We start from the raw sequence: 27,994 nt of genomic DNA, 5'->3' as shown, positions 1-27,994 counted from the left end.
CTTACCATGTGCTAGACACCAGGGAACATGCTTTTCATTGACTATCTCATTTTGTCCTCGAAACACCTGTAGCGGGCATGTACTATAAGTTTCCCCCCATTTCGTGGAGAAGTACGTAACTAGTCCGAGGTCACATTGTACAAATGATTGTTACAATCGACAGTTAATCATTTTAGGGAGGCTGGATTACTCGCCTGTATTTTAACGCTGAAATTCAATTACTATATGGGAGACAGTATATCTCAGGGCAGGGTTCCAAAACCTAAGAACCCAGAGGAACTAGGTAGGTGATGTAAATAGAGGAGGGGGACCAGGAGTAGACAAATGGGTGAGGACTGCAGCAAAATGGGAGCTACAGCCTTTGTTTAAAGGGGGCGGCTGCCACTCATCTTTAGTATCACTAGATTTACTTCCTAAGATTTTTATGAAAACTTCCAAATTTTATATATTTGCAGCTGTATTAGTTTTCCATCGCTGCCATAACAAATTACCACAAACTTCAGTGACTTAAGACAACACAGGCTTGTTATCTTATAGTTCTAGAGGCCAGAAGTCTGAAATGAGTCTACTGGGCTAAGATCGAGGGGTCAGTGGGGCTGCATTTCTCACGAAGGCTCCATGGAAGAATATGTGTACTTGCCTTTTCCAGCTTTAAGAGGCCGCCTGCATTTCTTGGCTCATGGCCCCTTCCTCCATCTTCAAAGTCAGTAACGGTGAGCTGAGTCTTTGTTGCTTCACTCTGATTTCTTCAGTAGTCACATGTTCCTCTGCTCTCTTCTATTCCTCTTCTACTTTTGAGGACCCTTGTGATTACACTGGGTCCATTCAGGAAATCTAGGATAATCTTCCCATCTTCAAAGTCCCTGTGCCTTGTCAGGTCACATATTTACAGATCCCAGCGTTTCGGATGTGGACATCTTTGAAGAGGGGGGGCATTATTATGCCCACCACAGGAACGAATTCTGATTTAAAAAGTGCTGTTGGCCAAAAAACCCCCCAACACCCACATCTCTGTGTGGGATAGATAGCATCCTCAGGCTATTGTTTCTTTCCGCATGGTGTCTAAGAGTGCAGGCTCTGGAGTTCAACTGCCTGGGGTTAATGTGGGCTCAGCCACTTACTAGCCTCCGCTTTGTTATTTACTTCAGTAGAATAAGACTAGGAATGCTGCCTGCCTTATAGGATTGTTATGAAAATAAGATAATGCATTTAAAACACTTAGCACATAGTGCCTGTCACATAGTAAGTGCTCAGTAAATGTTGGCTATTATTCATTTTTGGAGACCCTACCTAATGTGCAGTAAATTCCTTTGGCTGTAGAGGTCCCTGGATCTGCATTTACTGCTCTGTCTGTTCCCAAGACTGCATTTGAATGCAGTGTGTGTCTCTGAACCATCAAGCACATAACAGATGAGAATTCCATGTATCCTGATTTCCTTAAGCAGGAGCCTGTCTGGGAGGGCCGCAGAATGCAGCCTCAAGTGACGCCTCTATAGACTGGATTATACAATTAGTGTCTTTCTCCTTCAGGGTCCACTTGCACATCCCTGCCTAGCACCAGGGAGGGCTGTGAGCCTGTGAGAAACCATCCTGGGGATCTGCAGGGCCTCTGTGCAGACCTAACACAGGCATTCAGGCACTAAGCAGAAACCCCTACCGTGTGTGTGCGCACACAGGGACAGACGTTCTAAGCCACGACTATGGTCTACAAGGAAATCAGCACTATTCAGCCCGTGCAGACCCAGTGACTTGCTCTGAGATCACTGAAGTGTCTATACCATTTGCTAAGTAAATCTGAAAACATATTTTTCACATAAGATACTTTCAATCTGTAGACAGTACCATTACATTGTAAAGCACTGTTTAGTCCTTTTTTTTCTGATTCTTTATATATCTGTATATTAAGCCTCTTTTTGATTTTCATCAAAAGTACCTGATGTACCACTTTTTAAATATCTTCATTCACAATTGCTGTTTTCTTCTCTGCTTTGGCCACTGGCTAACTCCACTCCAAATTTTCAATCTTCTTCTAGCAGCTGGAGAGGCACTCGTACGTGCTTACATGGTGATCTTATCCCTAGCTTTATTCTGTCCTCATATTCTTTTTTGTTCTCTCATTTTCCCAGACTTCCTCACCTTTTAATTTTATCATAATTGTGACATACGGTTTTATAATTCCAAATTCTTTGTGGAATGAGATAAGGACTAGATTTTTAAATGTTATTATAAAAGGATATGCTATTTAGTGATGATCATTGAAGGATTTTCATCAAAAGTAACTGATGTACCAGTTTTTAAATATCTTTATTCACAAATTAGTATAATATTGGTCAGTTTGAACACTATACATATGATAAAACAGACTATGAAAAATATCATATTTATAACAAAGCCATTATTTTATAAAACTGAATCATCTGATATGCTACTTCCTGCAATAATAACTTAATGGACCCAGCTGTACCCTCTGGATGGACTAATTTTATGATTCTCCTAGAAAGTTTTGAGTTGGGTATAGTTTCTTGGTGCTTCTTTCCGTGATCCAAGGCTTAAGAGAAAATCCCTGGGGACCAGCAATTGGAACCAGACCTCTCCAGGATCAAGGAGAGACAGGAATGAGAAAAAGGACATCCTGTCACATCTTACAGACCCACAACTGCTATGCTTTGCAGGATATGGGGGAGAGGGGACACACTGTGGATGAGGAAAGAATCAGTCCCAAAAAATTACATTGAACATTTCTAAAATGTCAATATTAAGGATTAATTTCTAAAACACAAGTTTATAGACAGAAGCTATTCAGCTAGCCATTAACTGAATGTGTATGCAATATAGTGAAGGAGCTGCTATACTTACAAAACCACATACATCTTATTTATCTCTAATTTTAAAATAATTCATTCCCTTGTTGGGTATGCAAGTGAGCAGTGGAGAAAGTGGTGCATCTGCAATACCTGAAATTAAAAAGAGAGAAAAGAAAATGAAAATAATCACAGGGGCAAAGACGTGAGTCAGTTTAAAAACGGCCAACCTTAGAGGGTAGATCATGGACCCCCATTACGTTCGGAAGCAGAATATGCAAAACAGGGCAAGATGACATAGCAGACGGAGCCCCGAGAAAGCTCAGAGGTAATTAGTTAGCAAGGAGAGGATCGAATGTAGTATGTTCATTCTTATAGCTTGGAAAGTAAGCTGACTACTCACCAGCTGGTGCTAAGGCTTTCAATGCTTCCAGAAGATGCGGGCTAGAGAACTTTATTAGGCACCGGAGGGGTTCTTCTCTCTCAGCCAAGATGCCCCCATTTAAGTCACTTTTGAATTTTGTTTCAAGCTGTCAACAAATATATTTATAAATGGCTTTTATATATAACAGTTGGAATGGCAAAATATAATGAAATCAGATTACTCATTTCATTAATTCTTGTTATCAAGAAATATAGGGAATAATGGGGCGGGACCCATTAATTTGCTAACTGTAAACATAGAGGGCAATCAGTAGATTAAACGGTATCACACAAAAAATGCCTAGTGTACACAGTGCCTGACACAGAGGAGACCTCGCATGTCAGTTCCACCCTCAGGTGCCCTTCACAGTTTGCATTCTTGACAGAAAATTAGCGCTATTTTCTGTAATTCGTCATTTCGATGTAAAAATGTTGTGTCTTTTGAGTCACTATCATGATTTCTTTTTAACTTCTTATGGAAGATTTAAAAAATATACAAAAGAGTGCACCTATGATATGACTGACAAATAATAATGTACAACTGAAATTTCACAAGGTTATAAACTATCATAATGTCAATAAAAAATAAAATAGAAAAACAAATATACAAAGAAAGGAGCACAGTGTAATGAGTCCCCATGTGCACATCACCCAGCAGAAACAATTATCAACTCGTGGCCAGTCTTCTTTCCTCTGTTACCCCACCTCTCATTACCTATTGCCCACCCCCACTGGATTATTTTGAAACAAATCCAAGACATCATAGTATTCCATCTGTGAATATTTCAATAAGTATCTAAAACAGACCTAAAAAGGACTCTTTTTAAAAACTTCACCTCCTTACCACTACCAAACCTGAAAAAATAACAATTCCTTAATATCACCAAAGATCCAAGTGCTACTACTGCAGTAGGTACCTTGGCTCTTAGTGTAATTTCAAAATTTTTTACTCAAAGTGATCCTTAAAATTTAGAGGCAGAATGCTGAAATATTTAGAGGGTGATTATTGTCTACAACTAACTGAAATGGTTCAGAATAAACAGAGAAAGAAAGAAAGCAAATGCGGCAAAATGTTAACAACTGGTGAACTGAAGTGAAGGGGAAATGGATGTTCATTGTAATATTCTTGTAAGCTTTCTGAAGGTTTGACATTTTTCAAAATAGGTAAGGTAGGGAAAAATTTGTAGCAGGTATGAGTCAACGTGCACCGTGACTTACAGAAAAGAGCTATTCTAAGATGTGTAAAGAGAAGGCTTGTGGATTAACCTCACGTGTGCTCGACCAGTGGTTCTCTAACTTCAGTGTGCAGAATTAGGGAGAGGGCTTGTTAAAACAGAGGGCCCAGTCCCACCTCCTGAGTTCCTGATCCAGTAGGACTAGGGTGGGGCCAACAATCTGGATTTCTTACCCATTCCCTGCTTATGATGACACTCCAGGGACTAGAGAACCAGTATCCTAGAGTATGAGCTGTTTAAAGGAACTCGAACTCGTAAAACCTGCCATTCAGGGGACCCAACTGGAAAGGTGTCAGTCAGCTATTCTGACTAAAACCAATCAAACCAAACAGGGTGGGGCGTGGGCAGCAGATCAATGGCAGATTTAAGGTGTGGCCCATAGCTGTAGGGCGACAAAACAGAATTTTACTGGAGGGTGTGGGGAAGGAGGGTGTTATGAGTGTAAGCATGAGTATTAGATTAGAGTGATCATGATATACACCTTAAATTCTTTTAGTGGTGGCAGTGGGCTTGCCGCTGACCTGGCCTTCCTGGTGGGCAGTGGCAAACTCCTGGAATGAGCTAGGTTAGCAGTTCTGACTAGGCTGCTAGTTTTCTCCATATGATGCCAACTGGGCTATGTAATGACTTATTTATTCATTCTTTTATTCAACAAGTATTTATGAGCACCAGCTACATGAAAGTATTGTTCCAGGTGTGGATGGGTTAGAAAGATATAACCTACATTTTTTTTTCCTCAAAAGTACAGATCACAGCCAGTTATACATAACTGAAGTAATATGTATGATGAAATGAAAAGGCAAATTCAGGGGCCGGCCCGGTGGCTCAGTGGTTAAGTTTGCACGTTCCGCTTCTCGGCGGCCCGGGGTTAGCTGGTTCGGATCCCGGGTGCGGACATGGCACCACTTGGCACGATATGCTGTGGTAGGCGTCCCACATATAAAGTACAGGAAGATGGGCACAATGTTAGCTCAGGGCCAGGCTTCCTCAGCAAAAAGAGGAGGACTGGCAGTAGTTAGCTCAGGGCTAATCTTCCTCAAAAAAAAAAAAAGAAAAAGAAAAGGCAAATTCAAAATTTCCAGAAGTCTCCTTCCCTAACAGAGGAACTTACTAAATACGATAAAAAAGTCTATTTTAACTCATAAATTATACAAAATTAAGGTGATAAATGAAAAAGAAACAGTTATAACTGTTTTCCACTTAAGGTTTTTGTTTTTTTAAAAAAATACTGATAACCTGTAGTTCATGTTTATAGCAACATCCCACCTTATATTGTGCAAATTCTAGTCTTGGTTGAGGATAGTATCCAAAAGTTTCTTGAGTCACTCTTTGGACTCTCTCTTTTTCTATTCTGTTTTCATGGATGATCCTTGAATCCACTATAGATGGAAGATTTCAAAAGAAACAGCTGTTAGGAATATATTTCATCCATAAAGTATCCTCCTTTCATTCTTAACCTTTCAACTTGCTTGTATAATTTATGTTTACTGTTTCTTCTCTTGACTGTAATAATTTCTTATTGTAGAGAGTTGGAAAGTACAGGCTGATAAAAAAGGAAATAAAAATCACCCATAATTCTACCACACTAGGATGAGCACTATTAACATTTCAATATGTTTCTGTCTAGTCCTTTTTTTAGTTAATAAGAAGATATGTATTTTTAAAACTAGGATTATAAAATACACACAATTTTGTATGCTGCTTTCTTTAACATGAAATCAACAGCAGTTCCTATGCCATTGGAAAGTCACAAAAATGTTTAGTTCCTAAGGGCTGCACCATTTCATTTTAGAGCCAAATCACTGCTAAGAGATAGGAAAATTTTCATTTTTATAAATTTATATTGTGCTCCACCACCTTTCTGAACTTTCCGATCCACTTTAGTACTTTCATACTCTACTCTCTTGGGTTTTCTAGGGAGAGAATCGTGTCATCTGTGAGTAGTAACACGGTTGCAATTCCCAGCTGTGTGACTTGGCCTTGCAAGTTACTAAATCTCTCTGAAACCCAGCTTCCTGATGAATACAGCTTATTCATGGGATACTGGGAAGATTAAGAAAATAATACATATAAACACTCTAGTATGGTGATTGGCACAAAAGAAATGCTCAATGACTATTAGCTAATTTTTGTTTTTGTTGTTGTTATTGTCACATGGCATGCTAGCAAATTCTAAAAGAGACCTATGGTAGCTTAGCTTCTCCAACAGAAATTTAATTTTCAGTTTTTCTGAAAGCAATAAATAGTTTTAAATCAGGATCTTAGTACATAAATGTTTTACTAAGTGACAGAAATCTAAAAAGGAATGTACTTCCAAATTTCAGTTTTTATGTTGAAACACACGTACTATTTATATCTAGCCCAAGGCTTCTTTCTTGTAGAGGTGTAGTAGAGTTGTGAGTTTCAAAGGTCTAGAGAGAAAAAAAGAAAAAAATGAGTATTTTCCTAATTTTAACATCTTGAAGTATAGATATTGTTTTGAGTACATAAAGGTATGTCAAATCTTATCTTTATTTTTTCCAACAAAAAGAGATTTGAGGCCATATCCAGGCTGAGTTGAGCATTTCTCCTAGAGCAGGATATGGGCAGAGCAGGCTGGGGCCAACAACACGGCTGTTTTGTTTGAGGAGCTCTGTACTTTGTTAACATAAAAACCGGATCTGGAAGGAGTACAGGTGGTGAGTGCAAAAGCTAGAGGAGGCAAAGGCAGTATTGGCAACGTGATCGCTTCAGCTTTATAGCTCTGTCTTCATAACTGTAAAACTCACTGAGACTCCTTTTGGAAGAATAACTTTCCTACTGTAAGTCTCAATCTCTCAAACCACTGCTCTGGCTTTCCCCCACTAAAGCCATTGTTTTTACAATTAAATGTCTGACAACGTGAATTCTCCTAGGAAGGCAACTATCATTAGCACACAGTGGTACCAATTTGGTGGGAGGGTGGTGGGAAAGAGGGGAGGGGCTGCTATGGAAGAAAATCATTATCTCACTTCTTAATGTTAGATTTTTTTTCCTTAAAGAGTGGCTTGCAGAGAGCCATCACTGCTTTCTACTTAGAACAGTAAGTAGAAAAAAATCTGTAAGTATAACATATCTAAGGGCTCAAAGATGTACACAGAGCATTAACAATCCACCTACAGGCGTCTGAGCATATACGCATACGGATGCCATGCAGAGGGAAAAAACCGCGAACCTGAGTGAGGCCAGATCCCTTCTTATCGTTAAAGGGAAACAATGCATTCAAATGATTTTAACCAATAAACAAACGGTGGGACTTAAACCAGCGCTTTCTTCTTTACTTCTGACCCCTGTATCACCTGTTTGACTGATAGGACAAAAAGTTAATACTACTTTTCTCTTGCACAATAGAATAATATAATGAGCTTCAAAAGACAGTGTTGAGTTACTCTAAAGAGAAAAGAAATTCTAATTAGAATGGCTAATTCGGAAATGGGGATCTATAACATAGAATCCAGTGACTAATGAGCAGTATAAAACACAATACAATTATAAAAAGATGACAGTGAGAACTTATTGTTTCCTTTCACCTTAACTAATCGAAAGCTCTCTCCACTTCAGTCATATCTGAAGTGCTCTCCTTTTGCTGGAGGCGGACTTTCCCACCTGCTCAGCAGCTTCTAACTCATGTGTGAAAGAGAAAATGGAAACTTAAGTTAAAGAGAGTCACTGACCGGCTCACCTGATTATACTGTTTAAAAACAATAGCCTTAAGAGAGTCCAGATATCGGCTTCTGAGGTCCATTTTCATAATCTGATGGTGTTTGCTAGCAATTGTCAGTGCCTTGAAATGAAAATTAGAATGACTATTAGGGTTAGCGTCCCTGTGTTTATAATATTTGTCAAAGTAATATGCAGGAGCTGCAGTGAACAGTTTCCACTCAAGAGTGAAAAGAATCCAAAAAATTTCAATCTCATGACCTGTTATTAACCTTAGAAAACAAAAAAGTGGCTAATGGCATTAAGATTCTCATAAATGCAGAGGCCGGCCCCGTGGCCGAGTGGTTAAGTTCGCGCACTCCACTTCAGCGGCCCAAGGTTTCAGGAGTTTGGATCCTGGGCGCGGACATGGCACCGTTCATCAGGCCATGCTGAGGCGGCGTCCCACACAGCACAACCAGAGGCACTCACAACTAGAATACACAACTATGTACTGGGGGGCTTTAGGGAGAAGAAAAAAAAAGGAAGATTGGCAACAGTTGTTAGCTCAGGTGCCAATCTAAAAAGAAAGAAAAGATTCTCATAAATGTAAAGTCTTTTGTACCATGTTTACAAAAGTGATCCTGTTTAAAGTTAGGAATTATAATAAATTAAGTTCAGACTTAGGAATAAACAATGAATATTCAAAATGTTACTGTTTTAGAGTATCAGTCAGCTATTACTACAGTGACACTGCCACACAAAAATGCAAATATGTATGCTTTAGGACAAATACTGAAGAGAAAACTGCATATTAAATGGAATTTATAAAAGCTTTCCATCATCTGAGGGAACACATTAGGAAACTGAAACAGAATTAATAAAATAAGATATATACCTGGAGCTAGAGGGTAGAAGTAAGTTTCCCGTAAGACACACAACAGAAAAGAACATTAGCTTTTGGGGTGACATTTAAACTAGTTGTGGCAGGGTGGACTCACCTAGCTGTAAGCGGATGAACGACTGCTATGTATTATGAAGGAAGAGACCCCAAGGGTAAAGAAGTTGAATTAAGTGTTAAAGGGAAATAGAAGCCAGCAGCAGTAGAAATCTTTCTGCCATTTCAGTAAACAGTCAAGGAATTTAAATGACAAGCAAGTCTGCCCACTGGGATCCTATGGCTCGTTGCATCCACAACCCTGGAGTGAGTGGTGCCTCACTAAGCAACAGAGATGCTGGAGCCAGGACGGCGGAGACGCTCACCTACAACCAGCTGAAGTGCTAGCTCTGGAACCAACATGAGGTGCCACTGTAGTTGTGAATGTTAACGATGGTGGAAGCAGCAGTAGTCGCCAGGCCAGTTTAGGGATGGCTTATTGTGGGGGAAAGACGCTAGGAAGCCTTTGATACCAAAGGCAGAACCATAAAGAGAAGCAGACTCTGAAGAGAGGCTCCTTCTTATGTTAGAGCAGTTTTCTTATGTACAGAATGTGGGGAAAATGGTTACAAACAAAAACAACGTTCATTAATAGGCAAACTGTGCAGTCATGAAAAAGCAGTGAGGTATATTCATATGTAACCACAGGGAAATGTTCTGTTAAATTAGAAAAGCAAATTGTAGACATTATGTACCACTCTGGTTTTATAATAAAACATCTTCTGAAAAGAAATAGCAAAACTGTCCACAGTAGCTATTTTGGGGGAATGGGACTGGAAAAAGGGGTAATGAAGTTTTAAAAGATTGTTTCTCGGGGCCGGCCCTGTGGCCAAGTGGTTAAGTTCGTGCGCTCCGCTGCAGGCAGCCCAGTGTTTCGTTGGTTCGAATCCTGGATGTGGACATGGCACCACTCATCCAGCCACGCTGAGGTGGCATCCCACATGCCACAACTAGAAGGACCCACAACTAAGAACATACAACTATGTACTGGGGGGCTTTGGGGAGAAAAAGGAAAAAAATTAAGAAAATAAAAATCTTTAAAAAAAAAGATTGTTTCTCTTTAAAGGCTTCTGTGTTGAATTCACATTAAGCATGCAATGTTTCTAGAGTAAAAGACATTAGCAAAGAGCTCCAAACCAGTGCTTATGTCACGTGCCCACCTGCAGTACAGTAACTTCTTGCTTCTTATTTTAGGAGATCAAGAGTTACATGTGGTATTTTATGTCAGATGCTTATTGAGCAGTTTAAACCTACACACATCTTTTGAGATAAGGATAATAAAATACTATAGCTTATAGTAATTGATTCCATACCTGACCCAGAAGGGGTATATTGCTCCTCAGCTGGGAGGAAGAAGTGAAGGCATATGGAGTCTGGGAATAATATACCACGTAAACAGGTCTGTACTGGTTTGGCTTTCTATACTGTGATCCCCAGGCAATTCGAATCCATACGGCATTCTCCTCAGCGTCTCTGAAGCTGATTGTCACCTTATTAAAAGAAGATTTAAGTTTCCTAATTAAAATTTCATTGTGGTCCCAATGATAGGTGCTTTTTAGGAGTGATGGATGTCACTATCATCTTGCACACAGGCTAAGATCTGGCAGCAGTCTTTTCTCCTACTTTTCATTACAGTGTTTTGGGAATCTTCGGTGAAATATTTTTGTGGTGGTTTTGTAGAGACACATATATGCCTTGCAAAGTCTTCTAGAAGAAAAAACATTTAAAAACCTACAGTCAGGATTTTTTCAATAATTTCTTAGGCTTGTCCTGAAAAACTATATTCTTCCGTCTATAAGAGTTTATGAAGTAAGGCAGCCTTGCAAATGATACCTGTTTTATAATGAAGCCTTTTCATTATGAAAAGAATTTCACTATTCAATGAGTTAGCATGTACTATAAAGTTTATTAGTAAGATTTCTATGTAGTAATGGGCTTAAAATACGCTAATCCTAATGCTTTTATACATTTAGCTTAGATGCTAAAAACTACTCTAAAGGAAAGTTATATGGCAAGAATATAGGAAACGCTCCTTGGTTTCCATTTCACCGATAAAAGATAGACCTTTCCAAGCCTTTAAATATGAATGCCAGTTGGTCTGGAATTTTATAGCCCCCTCCTGGATTGTTAGCTCCCCTGTGCTTCAGCCTCCCCTTGGAGCTGAGACCTGGGAAGGAGGCACTAGAGACGGGTGCACTTGGCTGGTCCACGTCTCTTTATTTCCTCCCTCTTGTATCTGACTCCAGGAAAAGCAGGCTGTTACGTGGCTGCTGGCATTAGCAACCAAGGCAGTTACTTTGACTCTGCCACTCTTTATCTGGCTGATTTCCAAACTCCCTCAGTGCATCAGACAAGGAACTCTCCCCAGTCTGGGGCGTGGAGGGCGCAGAGCTGTCTGACCTCTCCCTGAGTGAGCAGCATAGTGTTTGGCCGCGACAGGCACGCAGTGGACCTCTGCTGACTTGAATGGAAGAGGACAGGGTCTTATCCTGAATAGCCTCTGCGTCACATTACAAAAGGAAAAATGCCTGTATAAATCAAGATTGAATGCAGTATACAGAGGGCTCATTTTTACTAGAGGGAGCAAACTGGTAGCACTCAAGACATTTGGGTAGTCTCTCTAGTCTAGAATGACGACAATTTAGGTGAGGGCTCCTGAAGAGTTGAAAGACCTCTGTGGCCTCCTGAACTGAATGCGCAGTCAAGTGTACATGTCTAAGCGTACACTTGTCTGGAGAGACGTGCTGTATCACTTATCAAAATTGTCACACAGATCTACAATCCAAAAAGGTGAAAAATCAGTGGGCATAGGGCCAGCCCGGTGGTGCAGCAGTTAAGTCTGCACATTCAGCTTTGGTGGCCCGGGGTTCGCCGGTTGGGATTCTGGGTGTGGACCTACGCACCGCTTGTCAAGCCATGCTGTGGTAGGCGTCACACATATAAAGTAGAGGAAGATGGGCACGGATGTTAGCTCAGGGCCAGTCTTCCTCAGCAAAAAGACGAGGATTGGTAGCAGATATTAGCTCAGGGCTAATCTTCCTCAAAAAACAAAATAAAACAAATCAGTGGGCAAAGAAAAGGATGTCCACAGAGTCAGTGTAATCCTGGCCCAGATGGCTTTCAGATGTTCCATTTCACATTCTTGGAGTAAAGAAGGTACAACAGATACCTGAAGAGGTAGGGCCCAAATATAGACCTTCATTATTTTCCAAAGAAACAATCTCAGTAGATATCACCCTGCAATAGCAGGGATAAAGCATTTGTCACAGAGGATAGCTCAGATTAATATTGCTCAAGTTTAACCAGGTGACCAAGGGTCCTAAGTGGCTTGGCTAAGCTGGGACCATACTGCTGGCCAGGGTACCCTCTAATGGCTATAAACTGTCAATAACTGGCCACAACCCATAAGCCACTGAACATGTTAGAAAAAAGTTTAGTGTTAAGAATCAAACGAAACTTACAACACATAGAATTGCCACATATTTAACTACATTAATATTTTTAGCACAGACCATCATTATTATACCACATGATATACAAGCATGAAAAAGGAGAGTAAATGTACTCCCTTTTTACAGTTGAAACATAATTTTAGTTTGTCTCCTCTTTCTTTGTAAATTTTCCAAGAATATTGTATCTTGAATAGTTTTACCTGGTAAGATATGCAGTTAATCCCCCCCCCCCCCGACACACACACATACACAGGCACGCACACGCACACACACTCAAAGGCTCTGGATGGGCTCCTCTGAACCACAGGCTCCACTCATCACTCTCCAGGTGTCTTCCCTGTGCCCCCTCACACAACCTTCTCTACTCAGTTGGTTCAAGGGCAGGAGTTCTTAACCTGAAAACCTTGGTGAGAATTCAGGGCATCTATGTACTTGGTGGGGGAAAAATTACATCTTTATTTGTACTAATTTCTGATTGAAATTTAGCATCTCCTTCAGCTGCGAAGGTAGGGAACAAAATAGTATAATTTTAGGACCTGCTACTCTGTTGGCCCTAGAAATCCCAACTATCTTATCACATTACAATTGTTGCACATGCCTCAAAAATATTATTTATACCCATCACTACTTTGAAACTGGCTATTTTTAGACCCATTAAGATTATTTGTGTTAATAAAGAAGCATATGTATCAGTATATCACAATTTAATATTTTAATACCTTAATAGCTGTATTTTAATAAAACTGGCTTCCCTTGTAATTCTATATATTCTCTTTTATAGCATTTGAAAACATTCTTCTGAGAATTGGTCCCTAAGCTTCACTAATGGTCAAAGAGTCCTTGGCACAAAAAAGGTTAAGACATCTGTCCTAGAGGAACAGGTGAGTTACTCTTCACTCCTGGGCACCAGGAGACTCCACTTGGCAGGACAGCACCATCGTCAGCCTTTTGGAAAGCGGGGTTATCCAGTCGCTAGTTAAACTATGAGGAGGAAAGTGAAGACAAGGAAAGTCCTCAGTCAGTTGAGAACAGGTGTCAGGACAGGTGGTTCAGCTGGGAGCTGGGGACAAGGGACAGAGAAGACACAGGAGCTCCACCTGTTCATCCTCCTCATTTAAAACCTACAGCGGACACAGCACGTCTCTCTAGCTGGCCTTTCAAACAGGACGGATGTGGCCAATAAAAAAGCTCCTTTGTTCCTCTAGCCTCCCCTGCTAGACTGCCTGAAGTTCCTTCAGGAGGCAAAAGCTTTTGGAACATGGCAATAATAACATGGGAAGAAATCTAACAGCCGAAATACACGGGCATTAAAAGAGAAGGAAATAGGAGTGTTTCAGACTCTTCTCCTTCAACGGTGGGGGAAGGGGGCATGGGGTTCAGAGAACAGAAGTTCCTGGTGCCTAAAAGAGGGACAGGAAAGACCATCAAGCGGGAAGAGGGCACTGAGAGGGAAGGACACGGACAAACTCTGAACTGGAGGCGAGAGAGCAGCTCTCTAGGTTTCTCGTTTTGGGTGCAGTTGGGTGGGACCATTGCCACAAGTGTTGCTCGAGATGAGTTAGGCAGTCATGTTCAGCTTCATAAAAAGGCTGGTTCTAGAAGAGTCCAGACCATATATCCACAACACTTACGGAGAGCCAGCCAGGGATTCTGTGCCAATGAGGCTGTTTGTTTTAAAAAAAACCAGCTGCATGTGCCATACTCACAGTCCAGACGGACTCTCTTTTAATCTCTACAAAGTTCATAATTTCATGGTAAGAATATTTTTGAAATAATATAATCAAAAATAATTACTTAGGAACAAGGTAGAAAAAAGTGCATATTCATGAAAGAGAAAAAAAAGTAGAGACATGCCTTCTTTTGGCTAGAATTCTGTGAATTAATTTATAAATTAAATGGACCCCCAATCAAAATGCTGATTTTGTTTTGTTTTATAAACCTGACAAATTGATTCTAAGGTTCATCTGGTAGAACAGTCAGGACATTTTTGATAAAGAAGAGTAACTGGGGGAGGGGCAGGGTATTAAAATATTGTAAAAACGACAGCGATTAAAGGAACGGGGAGTTTGCAAAGGATGCGCCCGATTCATTTACTCCCCACCATTTTTTGAGCGCTCGCCTGTGTCAGTGGGGAGTAGGATGGTCAGAGCACTGCTCTCAAGGAGCCTGGCAGTTAAACTAGAAAATGAGACGAGTATGTTGACAGGAACACAGGACAGGGGGACAACCACTCCAGGGGGTCAGGGAAGCACCCTCCGAGGGAGCACTCTTTAAGTGGAGGTCAGGAGGATGGGGAGGAATGAGCTGTGCAAAGGCCAGGTGGTGGAGGTTGTTCCCAGGGGACGGAACAGCCTATGGCAAGTTTAAGAACTCACAGAAGTTTAATTCAGTTTGGCTGGAGTGTAGAGTGCAGGTGAAGACACGCAGTAGGCAGGCAGTGGATCCAGGAGGGCATGAGAAGAAACAGATCACTGAGTAGAATACAGACTCTTAAATGTATGAATGAATGGGAAGAATCCAATGATGTTAATTAAACCAGTGGAAAAAGCTGAATTAATCAACCAATGGTGTTGGGACAACTCATTAGCTTCTGAAAGAGGAATGATACTCTATCCTCCCTCCTTTAAGGTACTCCTACTTCCCTTCCTTCTCCCACCAAAGTCAAGTCCCCTGGCCTAAGCTCATTGGAGGAGGGCTGAGTGCAGAACCTTGTGGGCTGCTCCAGTAAAGGGCAGAAGCAAAGGAAAAGAATTAGTTGGAGACAATAGGATGGGCAGAAGACAACGAGAAGAGAGAGATTCAGGAACAAGTGGGTTTGACTGGCAATTGTCTGAGTATGACCTTCTTGAGCACAAGAAATGGACGGTCAACATATATAACCTACAGTACCAAGAAACTGTGACTGGCTCCTGTCTGCAGGCCTGCCGTCCTCCCGATGCCAAAACTCAGTCAGGCAGTTACCTCATTACCTCAATGGTTGCTGGCAGAACTACTCTGGGGACCTCCCTTGGCCCTGGAGGAACAGACTAGAATAGGTGTCCTCTGCAGGCCACTGCTCTCACTCAGGCTAAGTCAGTGCCCCTGCCAGAGAAAGGTGAAGCAGGGTGGTGAAGAGGGGCCAGCACCACTGTGCCAGCGGGACTCTCTCCACACAAGGGACATGTCAGGAGCAAGAAATACATATCTTCCTCCAACAGTCTTGTGGTAGAAAGAACAGAGCTTGAGGATGAGCATGGGGGAATGGATGTACTTTTACTGGGACTTCAGCATGTTTACAAGCAGTAGAGTAGGATCAGTAGAGGAAGGGATTAAGAATGTGGAAGACAATAGAGAAAAACAAAGCAGGTAGGCCCTCAGAGGATGTAGGAGATGGATTCAAAGCACATGTGGAAGGGTGATTATACAGGAGATGAGAGAAATGCTCAGTGACAAGTGGATAAACACTATGACAGAAGTTATGGACAAAGGATGACATAGGGAGATGGAAAGACAGTTCGAGGGGTTTGTGTATGAAGAAAGAGGGAACACCACTGTTTTAGAGAGGGCGGCCATAGCATGGTGAATGTGACAGATTTTGGGGCATGTCTCTGTATGCAAGGAGGACTGAAGCAGATAAGGTGGGACGAGACTGAAGTAGGGGAGGCTGTTAAAAAAATGATCTCCTCAACCTACAATAAGATATTAAGGTGGTGCTTTTGGAAATGGAATGGCAGTATAAGATTCTGTGGGTGTTCTCGAGCTGTGCTGACCGACACCGTAGCCACTAGCCACCTACTAGTGGCTATTTAACTAAAATTCATCACAGTTAAGTAAGATTAACATTTTAGTTCCTCAGTCATGCCAGCCACAATTCAAGTGCTCGGTGGCCACACGTGGCTACCAGCTAGTGTAGTGGACCACACAAAAATAGAACATTTCCATCATTAGAGTTCTGTTGGCTGGTGCTTCTTAAGCATTTGGTCCCAAACTGAGAAGTGAGGGGAGATGAAAGTTTTTACCGTAAGTAGAGTTTGTCTTTGATATCGAATAGAGGGTGTGGAATATTACTAATTGAAACCCTTACAGATAAAGAAAACAAGGCAGGAGCAAATTTTAAGTGCACACATACCATGAAATAGAATTTCATGGAAATTCAGATAAACTGTATTCTTACATTTTTTAATGCTCTCTGAAGAATTTTCTTAAATGATCTTTTGAATTGTTCCATATCAAAAAGGTCAATGTCTTCACCTGTCAAAGTGAAAAGAAAAATCAAGAAAAATCAAGGGAGCTACAACGTCTTCAATAAATACATCTGCAAAGACCCTGAAGGCCAGCATTTTGGGTAACCTCAAAGAGCAAAAATGATCAAATCACGCAAATGCTGCTGGTACCTCCGACACAGCATCACCAAATATATTTCTCATTTTCCCATAAATGAGTAATAATCACCTCATATTGAAAGAGAAGAGATTTAAGAGGAACATACTATTAATTTTGAAATTGCCAAAATATCAAATACAAATGTTCAGTTTAAAATGGAAAACATTACCTGGTTCTCTGCTCATCCGAAAAACATCCCAAACCTTCTGGTGCCGATGAAATTGAGTATCTGAGAGAGGGAGGAAGAGCTTATTACTATTATACCACAGAACTCTCAAGTAACATGCTTACAAATACATATTTTTAATAATATGAAAGTGGAGAAAATAACAATAATTTACAGATCAGGTTATACAGATTTTTATTCAAAATATAAATTTTATGTGTATTAAATTTACTCTAGACAAATAAAACAAGTCATAAAGAATTACTCCATCTACGTAGTAGGGATGTAGCATTTATTCTTAGTCAGCCCAGTTACTTTCCTTCCGTACCGTCTACTCCACAGGATGCCGCATTTCCCAGCGTGCCAGGGGGCGAGTGCTCTGTGTAACCGGCATTTGCACTGGCTGTTTCTTTGTCTGGAGCACTCTTCTCCTGGCCTGTTGCACACCTCATTCCCATCTCGACTAAAATGCCACCTACGCAGAGTGGCCTACCCTGATGACCTGATGCAAATCGACCCCCATCCCGCCCTGCTTTAGTTTCCTTCACAGCACTTATCACTACCTGACATGACATCGTACATTCAGATGTTCATTTGTGTGCTGCTTGTCTCCCCAGGTAGAATCCCACAGAATGCAGGACTTAGTCTTGTTCACTGTTGTATTCCCAGCACCTAGCCAAGGCTGGCATTAAACAAGCACTCTGTATACATTTGATGAATGAATGAATGAATGATACAGAAGACATCCTTCAGAGTTACAAATGTAAGAGTATCTTGGAGTAAAAATGGGCTTAGGAAGTTATCCAGTTCAATCCCACCACGTTATCATCCTGGCTTTACTCTGACCTCTGTCTGTCTGCACTGACTTCCACCTGCATGTCTGTGGCTTTGGACCTAGGACCAAGGTGTTCTGCACCCCATAAAGAGGGGCTGGTGGCCCCAACACTCAAGGCCACCTATTGGCTGTGCTTTTTGTACTTATTAGTTTTCTTGTCCTTCCTTCAGTTTATTGTCTTTTTTTTTTTTTTCGGTGCCTTGGTGTCCCTGTCTCTCCCCACCCCACTTATGGCAATGGCCTGACAATTCTTTTTTTTAAAATTTTTATTGCAGTAACACTGGTTTATAACATTATATAAATTTCAAGTGTAATGTCATATTTCAATTTATGTGTAGATTACATCATGTTCACCACCCAAGTCTAATTGCCATCCATCACCATACACAAGTGCCCTTCTACCCCTTTTGCACTTCCCCCCTGCACCCCGGTAAGCACCAATCTATTCTGTGTCTATGTGGTTTTCTTTTTTTAATCTTCCACATATGAGTAAAATCATATGATATTTGGCTTTCTCCATTTAACTTATTTCGCTTAACATAATGCCCTCAAGGTGCATCACTGTTGTCACAAATGGCAAGATTTCAACTTTTTACGGTTGAGTAGTATTCCATTGTAGCATTCCATTCCATATATATAGTATATATATATAGTATATAGTATATATAGTGTATACATATATATATGCCACATCTTTATCCATTCATCTGTTGACGGGCACTTAGGTTGTTTCCAAGTCTTGGCTATTGTAAATAATGCTACAATGAACATAGGGGTGGATATAGCTTTTCGAATTAGTGTTTTCTTGTTCTTTGGATAAATACCCAGAAGTGGCATAGCTGGATAATATGGTAGTTCTGTTCTTAATTTTTTGAGAAATCTCCATACTCTTTTCTGTAGTGGCTGCACTAGTTTACATTCCCACTAGCAGTGTAGAGGGTTCCCTTTTCTCCACATCCTCTCCTACACTTGTTCTTTCTTGTCTTTTTAATAATGGGCATTCTGATGGGCACAAGGTGTTATCTCATTATAGTTTTGATTTGCATTTCCCTAATAATTAATCATGTTGAACATCTTTTCATGTTCCTGTATATCTTCTTTGGAAAAATGTCTGTGCAGATACTCTGCCCACTTTTTAACTGGGTTTTTTGTTGTTGTTGAGTTGTATGAGTTCTTTATATGTTTTGGATATTAACCCCTTATTGGATATATGGTTTGCATATATCTTCTCCCAGTTGTTAGGTTGTCTTTTTGTTTTGTTGATGGCTTCCTTTGCTGTGTAGAAGCTTTTTATTTTGATAATTCCATTTGTTTATTTTTTCTTTTGTTTCCCTTGCCTGGTCAGACATGGTATTCAAAAATATACTGCTAAGACCAATGTCAAAGAGCATACTGCCTATGTTTTCTTCTAGGACTTTTATGGTTTCAGGTCTTACATTCAAGTCTTTAATCCATTTTGAGTTAATTTTTGTGTATGGTGAAAGATAACAGTCTACTTTCATTCTCTTGCATGTGGCTGTCAAGTTTTCCCGGCACCATCTATTGAAGAGACTTTTCTTCTCCATTGTATGCTCTTAGCTTCCTTGTCAAAAATTAGCTGTCCATAGGTGTGTGGGTTTATTTCTGGGCTGTTGATTCTGTTCCATTGATCTGTGTCTTTTTTTTTGTGGCAGTTCAATGCCATTTTGATTACTATAGTTTTGTTGTATATTTTGAAATCGGGGAGTGTGATACCTTCAGCTTTGTTCTTTCTTCTCAGGATTGTTTTGGCCATTCAGGGTCTTTTGTTTTTCCATAAAAATTTTAGGATTCTTCATTCTATTTCTGTGAAAAATGTGATTGGGACTTTGATAAGGATTGCACTGAATCTGTAGATTGCTTTATGAAGTATGGACATTTTAACTATGTTAATTCTTCCAACCCATCAGCACAGGATATCTTTCCATTTCTTTTTGTCTTCTTCAATTTCTTTCGACAACGTTTTATAGTTTTCAGTGTATAGATCTTTTACCTCTTTGGTTAAATTTACTCCTAGGTATTTTATCTGTTTTGTTGTGATTGTAAATGGGATTGTGCTCTTGATTTCTTTTTCTGCTACTTAGTTGTTAAGTGTATAGAAATGCAAGTGATTTTTGTATGTTGGTTTTGTATCCTACAACTTTACTGTATTAGTTTATTATCTCTAACAGTTTTTTGTGGATTCTTTAGGGTTTTCTATATATAGAATCATGTCATCTGCACATAGTGACAGTTTTACTTCTTCCTTTCCAATTTGGATCCCTTTTATTTCTTTCTCTTGACTGATTGCTCTGGCTAGGACTTCCAATACTATGTTAAATAACAGTGGTAAAAGTGGGTATCCTGTCTTCTTCTTAGAGGGATGGCTTTCAGTTTTTCACCTTTGAATGATGTTGGCTGTGGGTTTGTCATATGTGGCCTTTATTATGTTGAGGTGTATTGGGTATATTCTATACCCATTTTGTTTTTTTTTTATAGATTTTATTTTTTCCTTTTCCTCCCCAAAGCCCCCCAGTACATAGTTGTGTATTTTTCGTTGTGGGTTCTTCTAGTTGTGGCATGTGGGACGCTGCCTCAGCGTGGTCTGATGAGCAGTGCCATGTCCGCGCCCAGGATTCAAACTAACAAAACACTCCGCCGCCTGCAGCGGAGCGCGCGAACTTAACCACTCGGCCACGGGGCCAGCCCCATATTCTATACCCATTTTGTTCAGAATTTTTATCATAAATGAATGCTGTATCTTGTCAAATGCTTTCTCTGCATCTATTGAGAGGATCACGTGATTTTTATTCTTCATTTTGTTAATGTGGTATATCATGTTGATTGATTTGTGTATGTTGAATCATCCTTGCACCCCCTTGAATAAATCCCACTTGATCATGGTGTATGATCTTTTTACTCTATTATTGTATTTGATTTGCTAATATTTTGTTGAGGATTTTTGCATCTATGTTCATTAGTGATATTGGCCTGTAAGTCTTTGTATTTCTGTGGTATCCATTGTAATTTCTCCTCTTTCATTTCTGATTTTATTTGAGGCTTCTCTCTTTTTTTCTTGGTGAGTCTAGCTAAAGGTTTGTCAACTTTGTTTATCTTTTCAAAGAACCAATGGCCTGACAATTCTTGATTATCTAGTTTTGTCTAAAATAGGTATAATCAGGTACAATGTGATGCCTGCCCAAGAGACAGCATCCAGAGGATTTTTGTTTCTTTCTGGTATTTTCTTCCTTGGTTCTGTGTTTCAGAGTTGAGATGGCCCGCTAGTTGATCTCTGAATAAGGTTGTTATAATAATAATGGAAATTAAAATTTTTTGTTGTTAATGGTTCTATTAAACATCATGTAAAAGTTCATGGTAAATGACAAGGACTTAAACACAAATGAAGACATTTCCTCAAATAGAACCCATCCTAGACGAATTCATTATCTTTGAGATAAACTTGTCCACCTCTAGTGTTCTCTATCTTAGCAAGGGGCTCTACTTTCCTTCTAGTTGCACATGCAGACCCTGGAGCAATGTGTGTCCCTCCCAGTGAGTCCCCTCTTGATCACACCATATGTAAGTCCAGTCAGTTTTAATCCTTACATTCCTTACAGGCTGCACTGTAATAAGAACAAATTCTCAGAAACATATTTTCAAATTCTTTACTAATAATACAAAGCCTAACAAATATTTCCTATGTGCTTATTATATGCCAGTTACTGTGCTAAGAGCCTTTCAAGCATTATTTAGTTAACCCTCACAATGATCCTGTGCAGTAGGTGCTGTTATTATCTCCATTTCACTTAGGAAGAATCTGAGGCTTAGAAAAGGAGATGCAACTTGGCAAAAGACACAAGACTGGTAAGTGACAGAGCTGGGATTTGAAACCAGGTCAACTTGACTCTAGAATCTGAGTCCTTACATGCAAAATTGCCTCTCTGATGAAACTGGATTGGTTAAGTGTAAATACAAATCACTGAAACTTACAAACGATGTCTAAAATGGCTGCGTCATTGAGACTGGCTCGCTTCTTCTGAAAGAGAAGATAAAAGATTTAATAAACATGGTGATAAGCTTGGTTCTACCCCATTTACAGCACATTTTAGGATTGTTTAGAACAGACTATGAGCACCCTCTCAGTACTTTACTGACCACCTGTCTCCAATCTACGCTCTCCTGTTAAGTAACAAATAGATCATCTGACTCATGTCTCCGCACGGACACTCACAACTGTTCTTCCACAGTCTACTCCTCAATTATTACTTTTAACGTTTTTTGTTGTTGAAGTAACATTGCTATATAACATTATATATTTTCAGGTGTACATCGTATTTCGACCTCTGTATAGACTACACTGTGTTCACCACCAAAAGTCTAGTTGCCACTCATCACCATATACATGTGTCCCTTTATCTCTTTCGCCCTCCCCCAACCCCCATCCCCTCTGGTAACCACCAATCTGTTCTCTATAACTTGTTTTGTTTTGTTTTCTGCTTTTTCTCCCCAAATCCCCCCAGTCCATAGTTGTATATTTTAGTTGTGGGTCCTTCTAGTTGTGGTATGTGGGACACTGCCTCAGTGTGGCCTGATGAGTGGTGCCATGTCTGCATCCAGGATCCGAACCAGTAAAACCCTGGGCCGCCAAGGCGGAGCGTGCAAACTTAACCACTCAGCCACAGGGCCAGCCCCTTGTTTTGTTTTTTAATCAACTGTATGCTTCTAGACTTCCTCGACACCAGGGTTTTGCAACCAGGCACTACTGACATTTTGAGTCAGATAATTCTATGTTGTGGAGGGCTGTCCTAGGATGTTTAGGAGCATTCCCGGCCTCTACAGTGGAAATCAGTAGCACCCTACTCCCACAGTTTTAACAACTGAAAATGTCTCCAGATGTTGTGTCCTCTGGGACACCAAATTATCCCAGCTGACAGCCACTGCTCTATACATGTACACTTACGTATGCATATTGTATAGTTTCTTTCAAAGTTGTACACAAAGGTCTAGTTTGTTCTTTTTAATGGCTAAAGAATATTTTGTTGTGTGGTGGATATATCATTATTTATCTAATCTCCTATATATAATTGTTTCCAATTTTTTTTTGGTGAGGAAGATTGGCCCTGAGCTAACATCTGTTGCCAGTCTTCCTCTATTTTATATGTGAGCCACCACAGTGTGGTTTTGTTAAGTGGTGCGTAGGTCCATGCTTGGGATCTGAACTCGGGAACCCTGGGCCACTGAAGCAGAGCATGTGAGCTTAACTACTATGCCACCAGGCTGGCCCCAGATTTTTTGTTTTTTAAACAATGCTAGTTAATAGCTTTATTTATATATGTTTACATATTTAGTTATAAATGTGTAAATATCTCTCAATTATAACATTTATATATACCTCCTTATTTTTCATTATTTTCTCCATATAAATTTCCAGAAGTGGAATTGCTGGGTCATAAAGTATATTTATTTCAGAGTGAATGAGGGAATATGGGAATTCTTTGTACTACACTTGCAAGTTTTCTGAAAGCCTGAAATCATTTTAAAACAAAAAGCCAATAAGGAAATACATGTGAAAGAGTATCTCTTTCCGCACAACTTGACCAACACATTTGAGTATTACTATCTTTTCACCTTTGACAATCTGATAGGTAAAAAAAGAATACTGCTCATTATTACTTAACTTGTATCAATTGTTTTTTCTCCCATGGTGTTCATTTTTTTTCTTATTGATCTGTAAGCATTCTTTGTAAGTTGAAAAAGCCAATTAAAAATTAGTTTCTTGGTGCTGGCCCATGGCCAAGTGGTTAAGTTTGCGAGCTCTGCTTCCGTGGCCCAAGGTTTCAACAGTTCGGATCCTGGGCACGGACATGGCACTGCTCATCAGGCCATGCTGAGGCGGCGTCCCACATAGCACAGCCAGAGGCACTCACAACTAGGATATACAACTATATACTGGAGGGCTTTGAGGAGGAGAAGTTGAAAAGAAAAAAAAAAAAAAGGTTGGCAACAGATTGTTAGCTCAAGTGTCCATCTTTAAAAAAAAAAAAATTAGTTTCTTCTCCACTATAGTAGCACATAGCCCTCATCACTTCACAGCTTAGCAGCTGCCTTAAATCTCTGTTGGACTAAGGAAAGAAACAAAAAAATCCAAAGGGGTAGCATGATGTTCAAGGTCAATCATTTTGGACACTGTTACCTCACAAAGCAGAACCAAGTCCTGAACAAGAGATTCCTTTCTCTGCCGGAAGTTTACAGTCTGCAGTTGATTTTCAGACAGAAAACCCCAGGCTTTGAGGATTGTCATCATTTCAGTCATGGGGATTTTCAAGATGGTCCTCTTGAAAAACTCGGCAACAGTTTCATCCATCTCTTTGGCACTTTAATAAAAATGAAAATAAAAACAGCACAACAAAGTATTAAAAAAATACAAAAGTTTAACGTAATGGTGAATTTTTCAGCACTATATTTTTAGCCAGGATTTTGATCTGTGGCTCAAAAACCCAAATGTTTACCTTTTTTCAAGCACTCTGCAAAGAGTGTTTCAAGTGGAGGACTTAATTATTTTCTCCTTAAGTTGTATATTTAAATATGTTTTAGTTTTTAAAAATTAGTGCTCTCTCCCCTTTCTTGGCTGGAGTATTGTGATCTTTTGACGGGAATGATATGTAAATCATTCATTCATGCACTGATTGTGTAACAAATTACTGAGCACCTGTGTGTGCCAAGCACTCTTCTAGGCACTGGGGATAGATACATCTTTAACCAAAAAGATAAAAATCCCTGCCAATATGGAGTGTCCATTCTAGTTGGGAGAGAGAGGCAAGAGGAAAATCACAAAATGTGTTAAAAGTGATAAGTGCTAAGAAAAAAATGGAATAGTGTTAAGAAAAAACTAGAAGGGAAAATGGAGCAGGCTGGGAGGGAGGTGGGCGCGGTGGGGGTGGAGAGATTAGGCCTCAGAGAGAGGGTGGCATTTGAGCCAATCCTTGCAGGAGAGAGTGAGCCACGTGGCTAGCTGGTGGAAGATCTTTCCGGGCAGAGGGAACAGCAAGTGCAAAAGCCTTGGGGCCTTCAAGGAACAGGGAGAAGGAGGCCTTCAGGGAGGCCTGAGTGAGGGGGCGCAGAGAAGGAAGTGAGGCCAGAGATGGTGGAGGGACCTGAGGGCCGCTGCAAGGATCATGGCTTTTATTCTGACAGAAACCAGCTGTGGGAAGGTCTTGAGAAAAGGTGGGCTAAGCTGTCACTTAGGTTTACTACCAGCATGGGTCTGGCTCCTGCTCTGGGCATGCAGTCTAGGACGGAGGGTGGAAGTGGGAGGCCAGCTAGGAGCTACATTATTACTGCAAAACTCTAGGTAAGAGATGATGGTGGACCCAAATGGAGGCGGTGGGAAGAGGTCAGATTCTGGATATATTTTTAAGAGAGTCCACAGGATTTCCTGATGGATTAGATGTGGGATGTGAGAGCAAGACAGGAATCAAAGATGATACCAAGGTTTTACCAGGTAACTGAAAGAACGGAGTGGCTCTAGGGGGCAGGGGCAGAGGAAAGCTCAAGAATTCCGTTTTGAACATGTAAATTTTAAGGTTAATTATTAGACTCAAATGGAGATACTGAATAAACAGCTGCATTTATGAGCCTCTGGGACACAATAAGAACGGGAGGAGGCGGGGACTGTAGTCTCTTTCTCCTTTAAGGCCTTGCCAATTAACGATTAACGTAGAGCTGTTACGTCACTTTTCCTGCCCCAGGGCTGCAGGTGAGATCCTTCAACTGTCCAAAAGGTCTTGAGCCCCAAATCTAGTGTGACTCCCTCAGCAACAGACAAGGGCAGAGATCTTCAGGAGTGTAACTTAGTGCTGTCTTAAAGCTGTGGCATGGGGAGGGAGGATCCTGAGCCCTTTTATTATTTTCCTTAGGGCAGAAGCTGTGGGCCAAGGGTGACAGCTGATCTTAGCTCTGCTACCTCATCTGGGGACACTGATGGACATCCCCCTCACCCCTTATAAAACACAGAACATAAAAAAGCAAGCAAGCATGATTTCTAAACTAAGATTAAGCAGGATATTGGCAGACTTTAAATTCCCCAACAAGACCTTGGTGTCCATGTTTAAGACAAGAGGCAGCAGTCTGTCAGTCTCATCTGCTCCCACCACAACTTTGGGATTTCCAAGGACAAAAAGAGGAATATCCTCCTACAAGAATCCCGGCTGTGCCTTATTTCTACCATTTGTTTGTTGAGCACTGCATATAATTTATTACCATTGACCACTTCCAAAAAGATAAAGAGTGGTTGACTGTATTTTAAAAAGATACTGAAACCAACAGTTGAAACAAAATAAAGAGGAACTATTATTTGTTTAGCAAGAGAAAAATAACAGAATTAAGAACAAGAGAACAGAATGAGGATCATGAAAATTGAGCCTGAATTGCCTCCTTGCCCAGATACAGGACCAACATACCTTAATGTCAGGACTAAAATCCTCCCCGTGGTCTACAAAGCCCTGTGTGGTTGGGTTCCTGTCTCCCTCCCTGTCATCCACCACTCTTTCCTTGCCTTTCTGAGCTCCAGCTCCATTGGCCTTTTAGTTCCTCTAATACAAAATGATCCTTCCAGGGAAGGGCCATTGTACCTGCAGCCATCCCTGCCTAGAAGGTTCTTCCTGCACATACTCACATGAGTGGCGCTTGCTGTAATTCAGGTCTCAGCTTAGATGACTTCTACTCAGAGAGACCTATTCTGACCACCCATTCTAAAGTTATTCCCCACCTTTCACTGCTTATTGTCTTCACAGAATTATCTGAAATTATCTTGCTTATTGATGACTTTATTGCCTTACACTATTTTGTTGAGCTCCACTAGGGTAGCAGCTATGTTTGTCTCATTCATAGCCATATCCCTACATGATAAATACTTGTGGAATGAAGTATTAGATATTCTCCCTAAGCAGTGTGTCTAAGGAGATAAAACACCTGCGAAGGACGAGTGTCCAAGAGTCAGGGAAATATGGAACCAACTTCTCTCATCAAAACACAGGAGCTTGGGGTGGGCTTGCTAAAATGCAGATTCCTGGGCCCCAGTGCTTTAAACTGGAAGGTAGGGGGGCACCGAGTAGGGCTTGAGATTTTGCATTTTCAGAGTGCCTCGGAAGATTCTCAATTCTGGGTAGAGTTTGCAAAATGCTCTTCTAAAGAATTCTGGTACAAAGACAGCACTCAATCTCACCAATAAAGTTGGAAAACCCTTGAGTACACCCTTCTGATTTCCTGTGATGATCTAATTTCTTTTCGCTTCCTGGCATTTAGCAGCACAGTGCCTACATACAGCAGGTGCTCGAGATATATTTGTTGAATGAACGCACGACAAAAAAAGAGCCCTTTTAAGTAACTGTCCTGTAAACCTACACCGCTGAAGAGCTGCCATAGGGAGTAATGCGAGAGGCGCACGGACGGGAAAGGACGGAAGCCAAGGTTAAGCAAATATCAAAACGCGCAACGCCCGGCAAAGCAGCAACCCAACGCGGGGAAAGGCGTGTAGTCCGTCACGTGACCACTCGGGGCGGCTCCGGCACTGACGCACGCCCTACGAAAGGCCCCGCTCCACCACGGGCGGATGTGACGTCAGACGAAGCATCGCTGCCCTCTCTCGCCTCACCCTCAACCGTAGTCCCAGTCCCCGGCCTCCAGCCCGAGACCGAGCGCCCATCCCGCACCTTGGGACGGGCGGCAGTCGCAAAGACGTCACCCCCGAGGCCTGGGATGGGCTTCCTCAAGGCTCCCGCCACCCTCCGGGGCCTGATCCCAGCCCGCCAGGGGCTCTCTCACCGTCCCACATCGCCAGCCGTGCCTCTCCTCAGCAGCCGTTCCCGCCCGCTGCTCCTTCAAAGCCACCAATTGCAGTTCCCGCCGCCCTCGAGCCCCGCCCACTGGAGGGGGCTCGTACTTTGGACTGTCCCTCAGCTCAGGGGGCCGCTTGAGGGGAGCGGCACAAGTGGAACTCGGCAAGCCCCCACGTCACCCCTCATAGCAAAGAAGGTTGCTTAAATGCAGTTAATATGAGCCACAAAATCTGGCTTGTCGGCTTGGCTTGTCGTTTAGGCTCCGCCGTGCCTCCGTGGACTCACTCTCCCTC

At 41.2% G+C, this 27,994-nt stretch overlaps 1 protein-coding gene across 2 annotated transcripts; it reads right to left on the bottom strand.

Moving 5' to 3' along the window:
* Positions 1-2,274: 2,274 nt before the first annotated feature.
* Positions 2,275-27,901, bottom strand: CENPN (centromere protein N). Of its 2 annotated transcripts, XM_014844964.3 has the most exons (11): positions 27,688-27,901; positions 24,059-24,239; positions 21,856-21,901; positions 17,037-17,096; positions 16,659-16,735; positions 10,367-10,543; positions 8,160-8,261; positions 6,807-6,870; positions 5,726-5,838; positions 3,205-3,331; positions 2,275-2,954 (listed from the first exon to the last, which is right to left on the bottom strand). In XM_014844964.3, exons 2-11 carry the CDS (start codon positions 24,227-24,229, stop codon positions 2,872-2,874), a joined length of 1,020 nt encoding a protein of 339 aa, XP_014700450.1. In that variant the 5' UTR covers positions 24,230-24,239; positions 27,688-27,901; the 3' UTR covers positions 2,275-2,871. The 2 variants fall into 2 exon arrangements, with proteins under 2 accessions (XP_014700450.1, XP_044616928.1); XM_044760993.2 differs by lacking the exons at positions 2,275-2,954; positions 3,205-3,331; positions 5,726-5,838; ... (1 more) ...; positions 8,160-8,261; positions 10,367-10,543 and adding an exon at positions 10,552-13,486.
* Between the last annotated feature and the right edge of the window lie 93 nt (positions 27,902-27,994).

The sequence above is a fragment of the Equus asinus genome, chromosome 28, assembly GCF_041296235.1.
Source record: "Equus asinus isolate D_3611 breed Donkey chromosome 28, EquAss-T2T_v2, whole genome shotgun sequence".
Lineage (NCBI taxonomy): Eukaryota > Metazoa > Chordata > Mammalia > Perissodactyla > Equidae > Equus > Equus asinus.
Note: the sequence above shows the minus strand (reverse complement) of the source record. Positions and strands in the feature narration are given on the sequence as shown.

What these genes read in the sequence shown, in the direction of transcription:
- CENPN (XM_014844964.3), bottom strand. Translation starts at nt 24,229, where the DNA reads ATGGATGAAACTGTTGCCGAGTTTTTCAAGAGGACCATCTTGAAAATC. An exon ending in TTCAGAGAGCATTAAAAAAT is followed by an intron (nt 10,544 to 16,658) that starts GTAAGAATACAG and finishes TCTTTTAATAAG; the next exon opens with GTGACAATCAGCTTCAGAGA. An exon ending in TTTTTAAACAGTATAATCAG is followed by an intron (nt 6,871 to 8,159) that starts GTGAGCCGGTCA and finishes TTTTCTCTCTAG; the next exon opens with ACCTTTGAAACTCACAACTC.